General features: G+C 42.3%; 1 protein-coding gene across 1 annotated transcript in view; it reads right to left on the reverse strand.

Moving 5' to 3' along the window:
- Positions 1 to 646: 646 nt before the first annotated feature.
- SETD1B (SET domain containing 1B, histone lysine methyltransferase) overlaps positions 647 to 14,238 on the reverse strand; it is a 37,746-nt gene continuing 24,154 nt past the window's right edge. The window contains exons 10-18 of the mRNA XM_066609861.1: positions 13,936 to 14,153; positions 13,036 to 13,156; positions 11,792 to 12,256; positions 9,596 to 11,146; positions 8,240 to 8,406; positions 7,550 to 7,681; positions 6,223 to 6,342; positions 5,587 to 5,724; positions 647 to 5,132 (exon numbers count right to left, since the gene is read on the reverse strand). Coding sequence (XP_066465958.1) covers positions 4,959 to 5,132; positions 5,587 to 5,724; positions 6,223 to 6,342; positions 7,550 to 7,681; positions 8,240 to 8,406; positions 9,596 to 11,146; positions 11,792 to 12,256; positions 13,036 to 13,156; positions 13,936 to 14,153 — 3,086 coding nt within the window. The 3' untranslated portion in view covers positions 647 to 4,958. The remainder of the gene's footprint in view (positions 5,133 to 5,586; positions 5,725 to 6,222; positions 6,343 to 7,549; positions 7,682 to 8,239; positions 8,407 to 9,595; positions 11,147 to 11,791; positions 12,257 to 13,035; positions 13,157 to 13,935; positions 14,154 to 14,238) is intronic.

The raw sequence follows: 14,238 nt of genomic DNA on the forward strand, positions 1-14,238 counted from the left end.
GTTTGCATCATTCCTACCTTGTGCTGTCCCCACATCCTTGTCAAGCACTGCTAGATACTTTCTGCACTGTGCAAGCCTAGAAGTTGGTATGGAAGATCTTGAGAATCTCAGCTTTCATTTAAAAATTGGAAAGTTGCCAGCCCTGTTTGCTGTGAAAGTTATACAGCTGTGACAACAAACATTTGAAGGAATTGGATTTCCAATGGCCAGGACTTTAGGTTTCTGATAACACCAAGCACCTTCCTTTCCAGATCTTAAAGGCAATGGTCTTGGTTTGGAAGACAAAAGGGGACTTCCTTGTATTTAAAGATAAAAGCATAGCATAAAAGCACTCTTGTGGAACTACAAGGCTCATCAAGTCCAGCATCCTGTTTGTTAAAATAGCCAACCAGATATCTATGGAGGAAGCTTAAACACACATGTTCCACAAAGGAGTCATTTTCAGAACCTTTGCCTCTCCTCTTACACATCTCCAAGTTCAGACTTTATACTTTTATGGATATTAAGCATTTCTCTAAAACAAGATGCCAGTCACATCTTTCTAATGTGTACAGGCAGGGTTCAAGTCCTGACAGGATTTATGATTATAGAGAATACACCAAACTGCAGGTTTTCTGTAAGAAAAGTCAGTATATTTATGGTTTGCTTTATAAAAGTTACTATAATACAATGGTACATAGTATTCAATTCACAAAAAATATGAACAAATATTTACATCATGACACACCCACAAAAAAACCCAAACACATTTCTTCAAAACAAGGTACATACTGATGACAGAGTCTAGATGCACAGAACGGTTCTAAATTACAGTTGTTTTTAAAAAAGGGAACCAAAATCTTAAAAATTCTCAATCTCAAAAGCAGAGATTTAATTCTGTGTATGTTTGCAAGAACATAAAAAGCAGATGTGATTTTATTGCAAACCATTTTCCTTCCCCCTTTTAAAGGAGGACCTTAGTTTTTCACATGGCAAATTAAAAACCAATCTTTTTACAGAATTAATGAAATAAGAACAAGGACCGTGACTTTTCCTTTCTAAGAACTACCTTCTGAATTTAGAGTGTCCTTTGTTCCCCCTCCCACAACTGTCTTATTCTAGCAGCTCCAGCCTGGGCTCCAAAAGTGCACATTCAGCTTCACATGAGCAGGGCTCACCTCATTGATGGAGAAGTCTTTGCTCATGGGATGCTGCGCATGTGTATTGAGAGCATCTTGGAGCTCCCAACTGTGGCTTTTCACTTCTACAAATACTACACTGGTATTTAAGGAAGAAAATTATAAAATAGAAGAAAATTTAAATTTGAAAAGAAAAATCAAAGTTGCAGATTTGCTTAAATACATTTTAGGTTGTCATTAATAGACTATACACATTTTCTTGTCTGAAATAAATAGATTTTTGCACGTTAAGGTATCTGAAAGGCAAATTTTAAAAAAAGCCTCAACTTGGCATTTTTTAAATCTTCAGCTTCTTAATGCTTCTAGTTTGATCTACGTATTTGACAAAAAAAGTTCTTTTGTACAGAATTTACATTATACATAGCTTGACACAAGCTGGAAATGCAGCCAGACCCCTCCCTCGGTGCCTTCCTCCCCCCCACAGTTTTCTACTCTGTTCTTTAGGTTTGGGGCTAGCATTCTTTTAAAAAAGAACTACAATAGTCACTTTAAACAAATTATTTACATGCTTTTGAAGTACAAAGAAAACAGCCAAAAACAAACAAAAATCAACATGTTTCTACAAGAAACGAAGAGAAGAGCCTGAACAGTTGCCTATGTACAGATGATGTGTCCATTTTAGACTTCAAAATTTCATTTTTTTTCCTCTTTTTAAAAAACATTTTATACAGAAATGCACTGAAATGATCCCTGAAAATAGATCACAAATGACAGAACTGAAACAACTTTCCATCAGAGTTTTAAAAAATTTTTCTCATTGTAGAAACAAGCTGTTAAACAATATAAATATCTGCCAGATGGGGACTGGCTTCCTCCTAAACTTCCAGGATTCAACCTCAAGCTGGAAAAAAAAATGATTGTGAGAAACCAAGTTGAATGGACATAAGCAAGCTGGGTCTGCAAGCACAGTGGGACACTTCCAACATACCACCAGTTTGAAGGCTCAACGGAAGCCATGGTGAACCTGCCCCAGGGTGGAAAAGCACAAAGCATACGGGTGGATTGACAAGACTTTGGCACTCCTCTTGAAAACAGGGTAAAGGGGGTTACAGTGGATACCTGATGTGCATGCAAGTCATGTTGACGGTTACATCTGCAATCTTTAGATCTAGACTGGGTTGTCATTCTTTTGAAAGATATGCTCTTAAGATTCTTAGTCTGAGTTGGGGCAGAATAGCTATCACCATTACTGATGAATTTTTCATGCACCCATAGCCCTTCAAGGAACAGAAGCCTAGCCACATCTAGAGGAAACAAAAGATACTATGGATGGAAAAGTTTAGGATGGACTCTTAAGTGAAGAAAAATGTTTTAACCAACCTCTCTCACTAAAGCTTTTCAGCAAGGCTTCAGTGGTACAATTATTCTCTATCTTCTCTTGTTTGGGTTTTCTGTCAAACTTCTAGAGGAGGAAGCCCTTTCAAGTTTTGAATAAGGTTACCCAGCAGAATAGTGGGGAGGCAGGTAGTTCTAGTATTACCATATTTCCCAAGATAATGATTTCTCTATGAAAGATATTAGAATTGTCCCAACAATTTGGTTAATACTCAAGAAGATGAGAATTTAAAACCTTCACAAGGAATTCATCTTGCATAAAGCCCCATGTTAATTTCAGTGGAGCTAGTGCTGGGGTGTTCCTTTTCGGGTCATGCCCCTAGTCTGAAAGAAGGGCAAAGAAGAGAACAGAAATATGTAAGCAGATTGCTCATACTAACAACAATGTCTATTCGGAAGGACATGAGATGTATGTGACTTTCTCAATGATCCAAAGTCATATCACCAATGTGATATTGATATCAGGTGCTGATCAGAAAGCAAGAAGTGTGTAAAAGAAATGAGAAGTTGGATTTCATCCAGCCAGTTTCTTAAAGAGACTCTATCTTCTACACCCAACTGCTACTGTAAATTCAGACTAATCAATCCACCTGGTCAAGAGCTCTGCTAGAAACATAGATAAGGCAGTGCATGTTGGTTTGAGTTTGCCTGCTTCTCTAGGCTTTTGGCAGTCAGAATGGGGAGCTCTATTCCATTCTGGACACTGCATATAAAAGGTTGAAACTGGCACATCTGACAAGCAACCTTTGGAGGGACTTGCTAGCAAAATTCTACCACCTCAATGGAAATGAAATACAGTAGCCAGATGACAAGGGACATAAAATGCTGAAATCATCTTGGGTTAGTCAGTCTTAGCTGACTGAGACACTATTTATATGTGTTTACATTGAGTTATATCTTGTCTAGCAAATTAATATTCTATACAGCAATTTAAAGTCCAACATGCCCAATCCAAGTACAAAAGACTGATGAGCACAAAAAGTGGGCAAATAGTTTAAAGATCAGCCACATCTTAAAATTTTCAATAGACTTTGGACTCATTTTAACAGGAACAACTACCTTATCCCCACCCCTTCTTACCACCTTAGAAATGTCATTGCAATGATTCCTTGGGTCAATCCTAACACTTCTCAATTAAGATTTGCTGTGGTTTGTTCACAGGCACTAAACTAGGTCAAAACAGACATTTCAGATTGATTTTTATGAGACCAATAAGTCTGTCTGCTGATGAAAATCAGTATAAAACAGTATTACTTAAGATCATAAAACAACTATTCTATCTGGTTGAGGAAAGCAGGGATTCTTTTATAAGTGGACCCGGAAGCTTTTGACTGAGAAGAAACAAATATTGAAGACTGCCTATTAGGAGCTTTCAAAATAAGAGGAATATGCTAATAAAAGCTGAATAGTATAGTTAGAGGTCCGAGTACCAAGAAACAGATTTCATCCTAGTGTGTGTTCCAGCGGGCCTTGCTTGCATGGCCTTGAATAATTTTGGTGGTTTTGAGCAAAAGTCTCCACACAGTGTGAATGGAGATTGCAGTGTTAGAAGTCACACTCAGAATGTTGTGTGACCAAATATTTCTTCTGCAGAATCAAAAACAGTTGCAATCATTTTTTCACTCAATCTGTAGTATTCAAATAATGGCTAGTGACATCTTCCTTATAAACCTGGTGCTGTTAACTACTTTTATCTATCCAATTATAGAGCTACTATACCTATTCCCTTCCAAGAGGATCAGGATATAGTGTGGAAAAATCAGAGATGGTAATTCTAATAAAGATCTGAGCACTCTCTCTGAGGCAGAGATGGAAGAAGAGCCTGTGCTTTGAAAGCCCTGATAGAACATCTTGCCCCAATCCAGCATTTAGTGACATACAACCTTATGTTCCATTAACAGCTTTTGCTCTGTTCAGTCCCAGCCAGCTTCCATTCAAACTGTGGCTTCTTTTTCAGTCTCTGCTTCACATTTAAAAAAAAGAAATGCTGAATGTCTTCTTCCCCCCTCCCTCCATAAACATAATTAATGAGGAAAAGGTAGCAGCATATTTATGGAAAGAGAAATATTTTTTAAACAATAAAAAAGTACCTTGCTCTACCCATGAGAGCTATGCCATTATGGACTGAGCAGAGGGGAGGAAAAAGATAGTGTTTTGATTTATAGTGCCACTGAATAATGGGAACAATTCACAAGGAGGTGTGGAAGAGTGGGGACTGGATCTGAAGATGAAAAGCACCTGCACCTTGAAGTGTTCTTGTGTGCATGTCTGCAGTTTGCCCTTCTGACAGAAAGTCAGACTATTCTCAATAGATTTTCTTCTCTCTCCTTTTTTTTCCTTCTTCATCCTCTTTTTTTTCCTTTTCTTTCTTTTTTTGGCAAAAGTGCAACCACCCTTGGTAACGACAGTTTGGACATAACCAGCATGTGGCAGGAAACCTTGGGTTTAATTCAGGGTCCCTCTGCAGTTCTCGGAGCCACACAAACAGGGGATCTTGACATCCTCGATGGGGAACTTGTAGTCATAGGTAATTTCCTCATTCACATTGATGTACTGCTTTGAATAGATGACAATCTTCTTTTGGGACTCCACTGTGATGACTTTAGCATAGCAGTTTGGCTGAAGTGAGAGAATGAAAAAGGTTTCATTCAAAGGTACTCATTTATTTAGATTTGGGGATGATCACAAGCTCTGGGGCAAATGGGGGAGACAATACTTTTAAAATGTACCCTTCATGCTTTCTGACATATTTAGGGAGCACTGCTGTATATTCATATAGTACTAGATACAATTGTTTTTGATGGATTGTGAACTCTTTTTGATATATTTGAGCTTGAGGGCATCCATCTATGAAGGCAAGATATATTTTATATATTCACAGTAAGTATATTCACAGTAAGTATGAATTTACTTCCTTTCCCAAGGGGTGGGGAATAAACCAATTAAAGAAACTGTTCATTGGGGCAGGAAGGAAGATCTCTGTAAAATAAGGAATTGCTAAGTAAGAAGTCAGTCTAATGCAGTAGGATGTTTTTGTAGGGGAGCTGACAGAACTTAGGAGACTAGCACTTACATTGCAACTGTGATTAATAAATCTGGCGAAGTTTCCACACTTTGTTGCATCTATAATTGTGTCATGGTCGACTCGGAACATGTAACTGCTCCCAATGCCCTCATCCTCATATCGTTTCTCTCGCATATCAGCAATTACCTGTGGAACAAACCAAAAGTAACAGGAAGCCCCCTTCTTAAGGTAACACCCAACAAGTAAGAGACAGAGAAAAACTTAATGAATGTGATTGCTGTCCAAATTCAGCAACTCACCAATCAAAAACGTAACTAAGGCCCTTTACGGCTGAAATGAGCATAGTTTCAGAGTATTGAGGGCAGGAGCTTCAGAGGGACAGGGGGCGCAGCTTGCCCACTGGGTATGTGGCCCTGCAATTCAAAAACTGGCTTGGGAGACGGTTGTGGACCCAAGGAAGAGGAAGGAAGAGCAGGGGGTTGGACTTGTAGATTTTCCAATTGAAAGGATGAAGATGGGAGGAAATAGAGCTGCTTTTAAATCAGGTTGACTACCAAAGAAAAAAAGAATTGTGACACTCCTAGCAATTCTTCATATGCTTCTCTAGTAACAGGAAGGTCTCTTGGGTGCTAAAGGACAACCTCTCTCCCACTGGGAAGAGCCATATGGCATCTCCAGGCTTACCTGCCGAATGTTCTGGCCCACATACTCAATCACCATCTCATCAGCAGCAATGGGCTCCATCGCAAAGAGGCCCCAGTCATGAATGTGGCTCTTGCAGAATTTTAGCTTTTTCTTCCGGAACTATGGGGGATAGGGATGACAGGAGAAAAGATTTATTTAAAATATATTTCTGAACTAGCCCACCAATTCTTGTCTCTACTGCTCTCCCCAGTTCTTTCTTCTGTCCTGGAACCAGTCTCTGCCTTTTGCATAGCATTCTGATGCTATGTCAGAATGCCAGATGCAAGGGAGGGCACCAGGATGAGGTCTCTTGTTATCTGGTGTGCTCCCTGGGGCATTTGGTGGGCCGCTGTGAGATACAGGAAGCTGGACTAGATGGGCCTATGGCCTGATCCAGTGGGGCTGTTCTTATGTTCTTTTAGAGAAAGGGAGGACAGGACAGAGGGAGCTGGGAAGGAGAGGGGAACTGGAGCATTCCCCTTGGGAATGCAGCAGACTTGGACATTTTTATCATGAACACATTGCTTCTCTTCCATTTGGGTGAGCAAACAACTGAAGAAACTCAAGGAAAGAGCAATCACAACAAGAAGGTCTTGTCCACAATGAGAAGGTCTTGTCAAAAAGTGGCAGCTTAACACTAAACACAGGGGTGCAACAAGCCCAGTACTCTCACTCCTGCATCCTTGAACATTGAAGCAGAGTGATTCTTGAACAACCAAACTTTTCCATCTGGGCTGCCAATGCTACCTCCTCAAATCTTTTTCAGATTTGCAGACTTAATTTACAAACCCTTCCCTCCCCTATTTTTGCAATTTCTCTATCAGACTTCTGTCATTTGGAAACAGTAAGGCATGTTTTCTAGAAATTCTGAATTGGAAAATTTGGCAGGAATGCTACCAATGCCCAAGCCAGTTTGAAACTGGTTTACTCCACTTCTTTTTTCCATCTTGAAAATAAATAAGCAAAAGTGTTTCCATTAGTAATCAAACTGAAATATTTGATTAGGAAAAAAAAAAATCAAAGTGCATGCAATGTTATTTATGTTAGACACAACATTATGTTAGACAATGTTAGACACAAAGAAATTCAAAACTTTACTTAAATTATTTTTACTGGACAACTAATTTTAAAAATATTTTAATGTATGACAACCCAACCCAACTACATATCTTTCCCTTACATTCGAAGAAACAGATAAATGAAGGCAATGAAAACTACACAAACATTCAATTTGGATGTGCACAACACATCAACACACCATTGCTTCAGAGACCATTCACTGATTAGCCAGCATTATAAGCTGCTGGAGGGGAGTGGTTTAACTTACCTTGAGCTGGTTGAATTTAAGCAGGTCACTGTCACAGCTGCCAGTGAAGGATGACAGGAGCCTGCGCTGCTCAGACCTCCTCTCAGAGCCAGCCCGGGTGGAAGCATGTGGCTGGGCTGGGATGCTCATTCCCTGAGGACAAAAATGGGGTTAGCAGATCTGTAAAGAGACTGGGCTCAAGTTTTGCCTCAAGGCCCTGGAGGGATTATAGTTCAGTGACATGAAAGATACTTTGTATGCACAAGACCCAAGAATTAACCCCTGCACTTTACAATTCAGGTAAAGAACTCCCTCTGCTTGAAATTCTAAACTTCTGGCTGCAACAGCAAGTTGGGCATCATGGGACAGCCTTGGTAAAAAGGCAGCTCCTTATAGTTCTTCATTTATTTAGTGGGCTGGGAAGAATCCTATCTGCAAATGTTTCCCCAAATTTTTCACTTACTACCTTCCAATCAACATTTCATGTTTCTTTCTGCCCACTGAGGCAACTCCCTCCCCCTCACTTTGCCCTTTCAAGTGGTTATCACATGAACTTCAAGGGTGCAATTTCTTGCTTTTTCTACTCCAAACAGAAGATGGTTCAAGTGAACTCCAGTGTGAAAAGCACTGCCTGTCAAAATCCCAACCTGAGAGGCATAAAGGGAAATCCATTTTATTTTCAGATCAGCAAAGAAAGAGACATTCTCTAACCTGTGTATCGGTTGGAGGTTCCTCTGCAAGTGCACGGCTGTTATTGAGGTATTTCAGCTTATCCTTCTTGTCAATTTTATAATAGCCTTCACTGCGGGCACAGCCTGTCACATGTTCCCGCATCCCATCGTCCCGTTTCTTCTTCTTTGGGATAGAAAGGCTGGTTGGTGGCTTGATGTTAAGGAGAAATTGAAAAGTTTGGGGAGGGCCACCAAAACCCCACACAAGTTACTCAGCAACATTTCAGTCTATTGCCCTGTCCACATTCATCTTTGGAGGGTGGGGGAAACTAAAGCGTCAGCAAACTAGACAGCCTCACCAGCTAATCAATCTAAATAAATAAATACAATTAATATTTATATATCACTTTTCAACAAAGAGTAGTTCACAAAGCAGTTTACATAACAAAACAAATCAATTAATGGGTCCCCAGTCTGAAAGAGCTCACAGTCTAAAAAGAGATGGTGACAAGATACCAGTAACAGCCATTGGAAAAGACACCATGCTGGGGTGAAGGATGGCTGCTCTCCCGCTGCTAAATTTAAGAGATCACCACTTGAAAAGGTACATTGGGCCTTGGGTAACCGTGGAAGATTTGTTCCAGGACACAGAATTCTGTGGATAATGAAAGCCACTGAGGGGCCAAGCGGCACCACAATTACACTTACCTGGCTGCCACACCCAGCTGTCCAGATGTCGCAGTTAGCCTCCCGGATACTTCTGGAAGGCACTTCCAGTTCATATGGCAAACCGGATGTGCTTTCCAGAAGCATCCTGGAGGCCATCTGAGATGTGGGGAGGCTGTGTGCTACACCTCCCTGTGCCTCAGAAGGACTCCCAGACACAACTGGAGGGTGCTTCCATTTTCTCCAGCAAACTGGAAGTGCCTTTCAGAAGACACTTCTGGTTGCAACTGGGAGGTGCTCCAAAACCCTGTGGCTGCAGGGTTAGCATCCATGGATATTTAGATAAGGAGGGCCCACTGTGCATCTTTGTCCAATTAGCAGATACTGTAGTTCTTAGAATAAAGTTGGTAAAAATGTAATTTGAAAAAGTAGCCCCGTTTGCGATTCTAGCAGGTGAAGTTTGTGGACAACAGTGCAGCAGATTGTCGGGAAGTCAGACTATCTAAGCTTTGTTGCTTTTCTTCCTCCCTTCCCACACTCATTTTAAAGGGGGTTCATCTCTCATTATTAAATGCAACAGATACTTGCATTTGTTTCCTGCTATATATTGCTTATAATAAGTGTACCACCACCAAACTCCAGCAATGTCCAAGAAAACTATCTGTTCCAGAACAATCTACTACTGTATTTTCAGGGTAGCCCAGTCTAGCAACCCAGCAGAAAAGGATATAAGGATGGTAGACCCAAAGGGTGTCATTGAGCCAGTCCATACCATTGTCTTGCTGCAACAAGTGTTCATACGTAATGCACAGGAAATGGATATCCTCTTCATCTATCCCTCCGTTCCAAATGTCATACAAAATAGTCATTTCCTCAAACTCAGAGCGCGGTCTAAAGTGATAACGACGTGGAGAATATTCAGGGGAAGGAATTGTTGGAACATCCTTCTTCTGGCGCCGCCACTGTCTTTTGGATTTCAGGTGGGCCTCTTCTTCTTTGAAGTCCTCACTCCACTGGTTCTCCAGCTCCTTAAATGGAAGCTTCTCAGCCAAAACATCTGCGGTGACCTTGTCATGGAAGCTGTCATTCCTGAAGTCCAAGGTAACAGCTTCTGGGTCTTTGAGGGCATAGAAAGCATCTGGATGGCCACTCAACAACTCTTTGCTCACACCACTTTCAGTCAAGGCAACTGTGATTGGATGAAGGGATGGCTCTATAGGTTTGCCAGAGTAGGCATCCAACATAGGGCCCAACGGAGAGGATCGTTTTGGCCGACCTGGTTTCCTTTTGGCAGGCAGGATGGGAGGAAGCGGTGGTGGGGGAGGCAGTGGAGGGAGAGGTGGGGAAGTTGCAGGAATTTCTGGGTAGGGCAAGAGAGCTCGTGCATCTGCACTGCACTCCTCTAGAGACATCTTAGAGTCCATGAACAAACAAGGCCGAACACCGAGAGGAACAGACTGGTTTGGACACAAGTCAATATGTGCATGAAAAGCTGGGACAGGTGGGCTGGCAAATGGGATTGGGGAAGGAACACTGTTCACACCAACCAATATGGAAGCACCAAGAGGTTCTTTAAAGATTTTTTCATCAGGCTCATCATCCAAGGGCTTTTTGCCAGACAAAAGGCAAGGAAGGGTAGCACCAGGCTCTGGGAAAGTTGGTGTGAAAGTGAAATCCCTCCCAGGAGTCCGAGGGATGCCACCACTATTGATCCCGGGAGACTGGGATGGGTAGGAAAAGGGGCTCCCCGGGACTTGAGGAGAACTTAAGGTCAAGCTGCTTCCTGTGAGAGGCGCTTCGCTGCCAGGTGTGACTGGGACAGTATCTGTGCTCTGGGACTTTGAGAGACTATGCGAGCACTTTGCTAAGATGTCCTTCCCAGGAGTCCGAGGGAGCTCTTCTTCCAGCAACGGTTTGGTCACTGTTAATTGCTCAGTAAGGAGCAAAGATTCCTCTTTACTTGAAACTGCTGATGAGAGGGGAAGCGAACAGGGTGGCACAGTGTGGATGGGAAGCACAGGAGACTCCAAATGGGCCAGCACTTCCTTTCCAGGAGTCCGAGGGAGCCGATTATCTTCCTCAGCTGTGGATGACAGTCTGCCTTTTTCTTGGGCTTCCAAATGGCTGTCCTTGAACTTGCAAAAAAAGGTATTGCTAGGCAAGGGCTCACCCAAGAGCCCCACTGGTGTCAGAGGACGGAGGTTTTCTTCAACCAGAGATTCTGACTTTGGACCATCTACCACCTCAGGTTCCAGTTCAGTATCTGGTTCAAACTCTTCCACTGGGAGAGGGAAAGAAAAAAAAGAAACAAATTACATAATTTGATTGTGTTTTGCTTCCCTCTAAACCAGCTCAAGGCTAGAAGGGACTAAACAGGGCATTTAAACCAAACATCTGTCTGAGAAGTAGGACCTTCATTCACTCACAGCTCTTCTATAGATCAATACCTGTGTGAATACACATCTTTCTATTTCTCAATTTACACAGAGGGGTGCAATTTCAAATGATTTACATCTACATTACCAGTGTCCAATAGCAGTCATTTACGGTGACATGGAAGGTTTTGAAGAAGGATTTAAAGGCAGTGAAGGGAGGCAGCATCATGCAGATGTTCCGGAGAGACTGCAGGCATAGGGACAGCAGGAGAGTAAAGTAGAGTTGCTTGAGGAAGGAGCCAATCATACAGCTAGGGCTGGTTGAATTGGATGAGTGTAGATCATGGGCAAGGATGTGTCAAAAAACAAAGAGATGTAAAAGCAAAGAGATAAGTGGGTGCCATTGCTGAGGAAGGTCTTGAGGGTAAGAACAAGAAGCCCAATCTGGATCAATTGTGCTGGAGTGCAGGCAGACGCACATGTGGGTGCACATAACAACAACAACAACCACTGAGAGGAAACTGATACTAAACTGTAGAACATGCCCCTACCTGGCATGTACTCAGGAGACAGCTGTAGTTTCTCCTCCTGGGCTCTCTCTACAACCACCAGCACTTCTGTAGCTGGAGGCTCACCAGGGACTTCTTCACTTTCCTCTCCTCCCTGTAATTCTTTCTGACCTTCTGGCATAGAAGATTCCACCAGTGGTAGAGCAGCCGCCTCTGGGTAGTCTTCCACTGGAAACAATTCCAGGATGGTGGTCTCCTCATCTCCAGGCTCTTGGGGGAGAGACTCTGCTACTAGTTCAGTGGGCGCAGCATCTCTTTCTTGCTCTAGCAACACTTCTTCATCACCTTCCACCTGATCCTCATGTTCTACCTCCTCTTCCTCTTCTTCCTCCTCCTCCTCCTCCTCCTCCTCCTCAGAATCAGAACTTGTCCCAAATTCGGAGGACTCCTCACTTTCATCTGATGACTCAGCCTCTGCTCTGGAAGAGACAGGACTTCCTACATCTTCTACAGAGGGAGACAATAATATGGTTTCATTATGACCTGCATCATTTTCACCAGACAGGAGAAATGTTGGATTCCTTGATTTTTTTTTTGCCTCTCTCTTGACCTAAACCTTCACTCCTCTTACATCATAAATTCACAATAAAGATAGCCTGCAACCATAAACACACTTTACTAGGGAGTAAACTTCTCTGAATATATAGATACTTCTAAGTAAACATACATAGGCTTGGGCTACTAGTGAACATCAGCAATTAATTCTCTACTGCAGTGGTTCTCAAGCTTCCCAGGAGATTTACTCCCGGGGTAAGTCTTTGCAGGGGCGGAGCAGCAGCAGCAAAGCGATCCCTAGGATCGTGCCCCTGCAGGGGGAGGGGGGCTATTTTTTAACTACCCATTCATGCTCCCAGGGTCCAGGGGGTGTGGGGAGGCCTGTGGAGCACTTGCAGGACTCCCACGGCTTCTAAACAGTGAAAGATCCAAGCGTGATGAAACCAGAAATTCCACTTCCCGTTTAATCACGCTTGGAACTTTCAGTTTAGAAGTCATGGGGAGCCCTGCAAGTGCTCCGCAGGGCTCCCCACACTCCCCAACAAACAGAATGTTGTTTCATGCAATTAGTGTATAGATTTACCGAAATTAAAAAAAAAAAAGATATACATGGCTATGCAAACCAACCACATGTTTATCTATTATGCCTCTAAATCAAAACCTTTTTATTTATTTAGCAACTAATAACTAAAACCTTTTTATTTATTTAGCAACTAAGAAGGACTTCATACCTTCTTCAGAATCTTGCTCTTCCTCCTTTTCACTTGTTTCAACTTCTGCTGCTTCTTCATCATCATCATCTTCTTCCTCCTCATCCTCCTCCTCTTCCTCCTTGATTTCTTCCTCTTCTTCCTTGAGACATAAGGCATTTTAAAAGGTCAAACAATCATTTGTGTTTTCAGGAGGAAACATCAACATCAACCAAGTGCTTATATTGAGCACAATTTAAAAAAACCTCCAAGATCACTGCAGCCAATTTGGTACAAACATCTAGATTGGGGCCTCCAAATTTCAGCATCACACATAAGCCACCCAGGTGTGGCACTTTCCTTTCCATGCAGCAGCTGCCTTTTGTCACGTCTGATCATCCCACAGCCTCACACCAGGCAGCCAGTTTCAATGCCTGTCACCCCAAGAACCTCTGCACCCCAATTTCTTGCCTGGTGCAAGGCTGTGGGACAATCAGGCATGACAAAAGGTGGCTGCAGAATGGAACAGAAAGCACAGTGCCCAGATAGTTTATCTGTGATGCAGAGGGCTGTGGTTTCGAGACCGCTGATCTAGATAAAAAGATGAGCAATGGATTCAGTGTGTGCAATAGGGAGCTCAGAAAGGAGGAGGTAATTGCAGCTGAAGAAAAAATATCAGGAATCTTTGTTTTAAGAAGCTCCACATATGTCATAGCAGCTAAGCCAGGCAATGCTAATTAATTATGAAGGCATACCCAAAATTGTTGATCTCTATTCGTGACTGCTGAGTTGTTCTAAGGTGGGCGATATACATAAGGAAGACCACCTCCATCTTCCACATAAATGAAAAGCTTTATTCAGATATGTTTGAAAGATGGGACAGAAATCTGTCAAATGTGAATGTGGCCACAGAAAACAACTCATGGCAATTATGTGACCTACCTTATCCGACACTGATTTCATGACCCCTTCTTCTCCCTCCTGTTCGGCCTCCTTTTCTGAAGAGGACTCTTCTTCCTCCTCTTTGCCAGAATCATCCTCTTCTCCTTCACTGTCCAGCTCCAATGGCCTTCCAGGTCTCCTTCGGAGGCCCACAGCTTCAGTGTCCTTCTTGGAGGGGTCTGAGGTTGCATCTGGGAGGTCTCGATCTCGTTCAGATTCTACAAATAGGAAAATAAATAAGACACCAAAAATACCAGACCCTTAACAGTCACACAGTTGTGGAAGTGACAAAATTAGATTCCC

Source organism: Tiliqua scincoides, chromosome 14 (assembly GCF_035046505.1).
Source record: "Tiliqua scincoides isolate rTilSci1 chromosome 14, rTilSci1.hap2, whole genome shotgun sequence".
NCBI lineage: Eukaryota > Metazoa > Chordata > Lepidosauria > Squamata > Scincidae > Tiliqua > Tiliqua scincoides.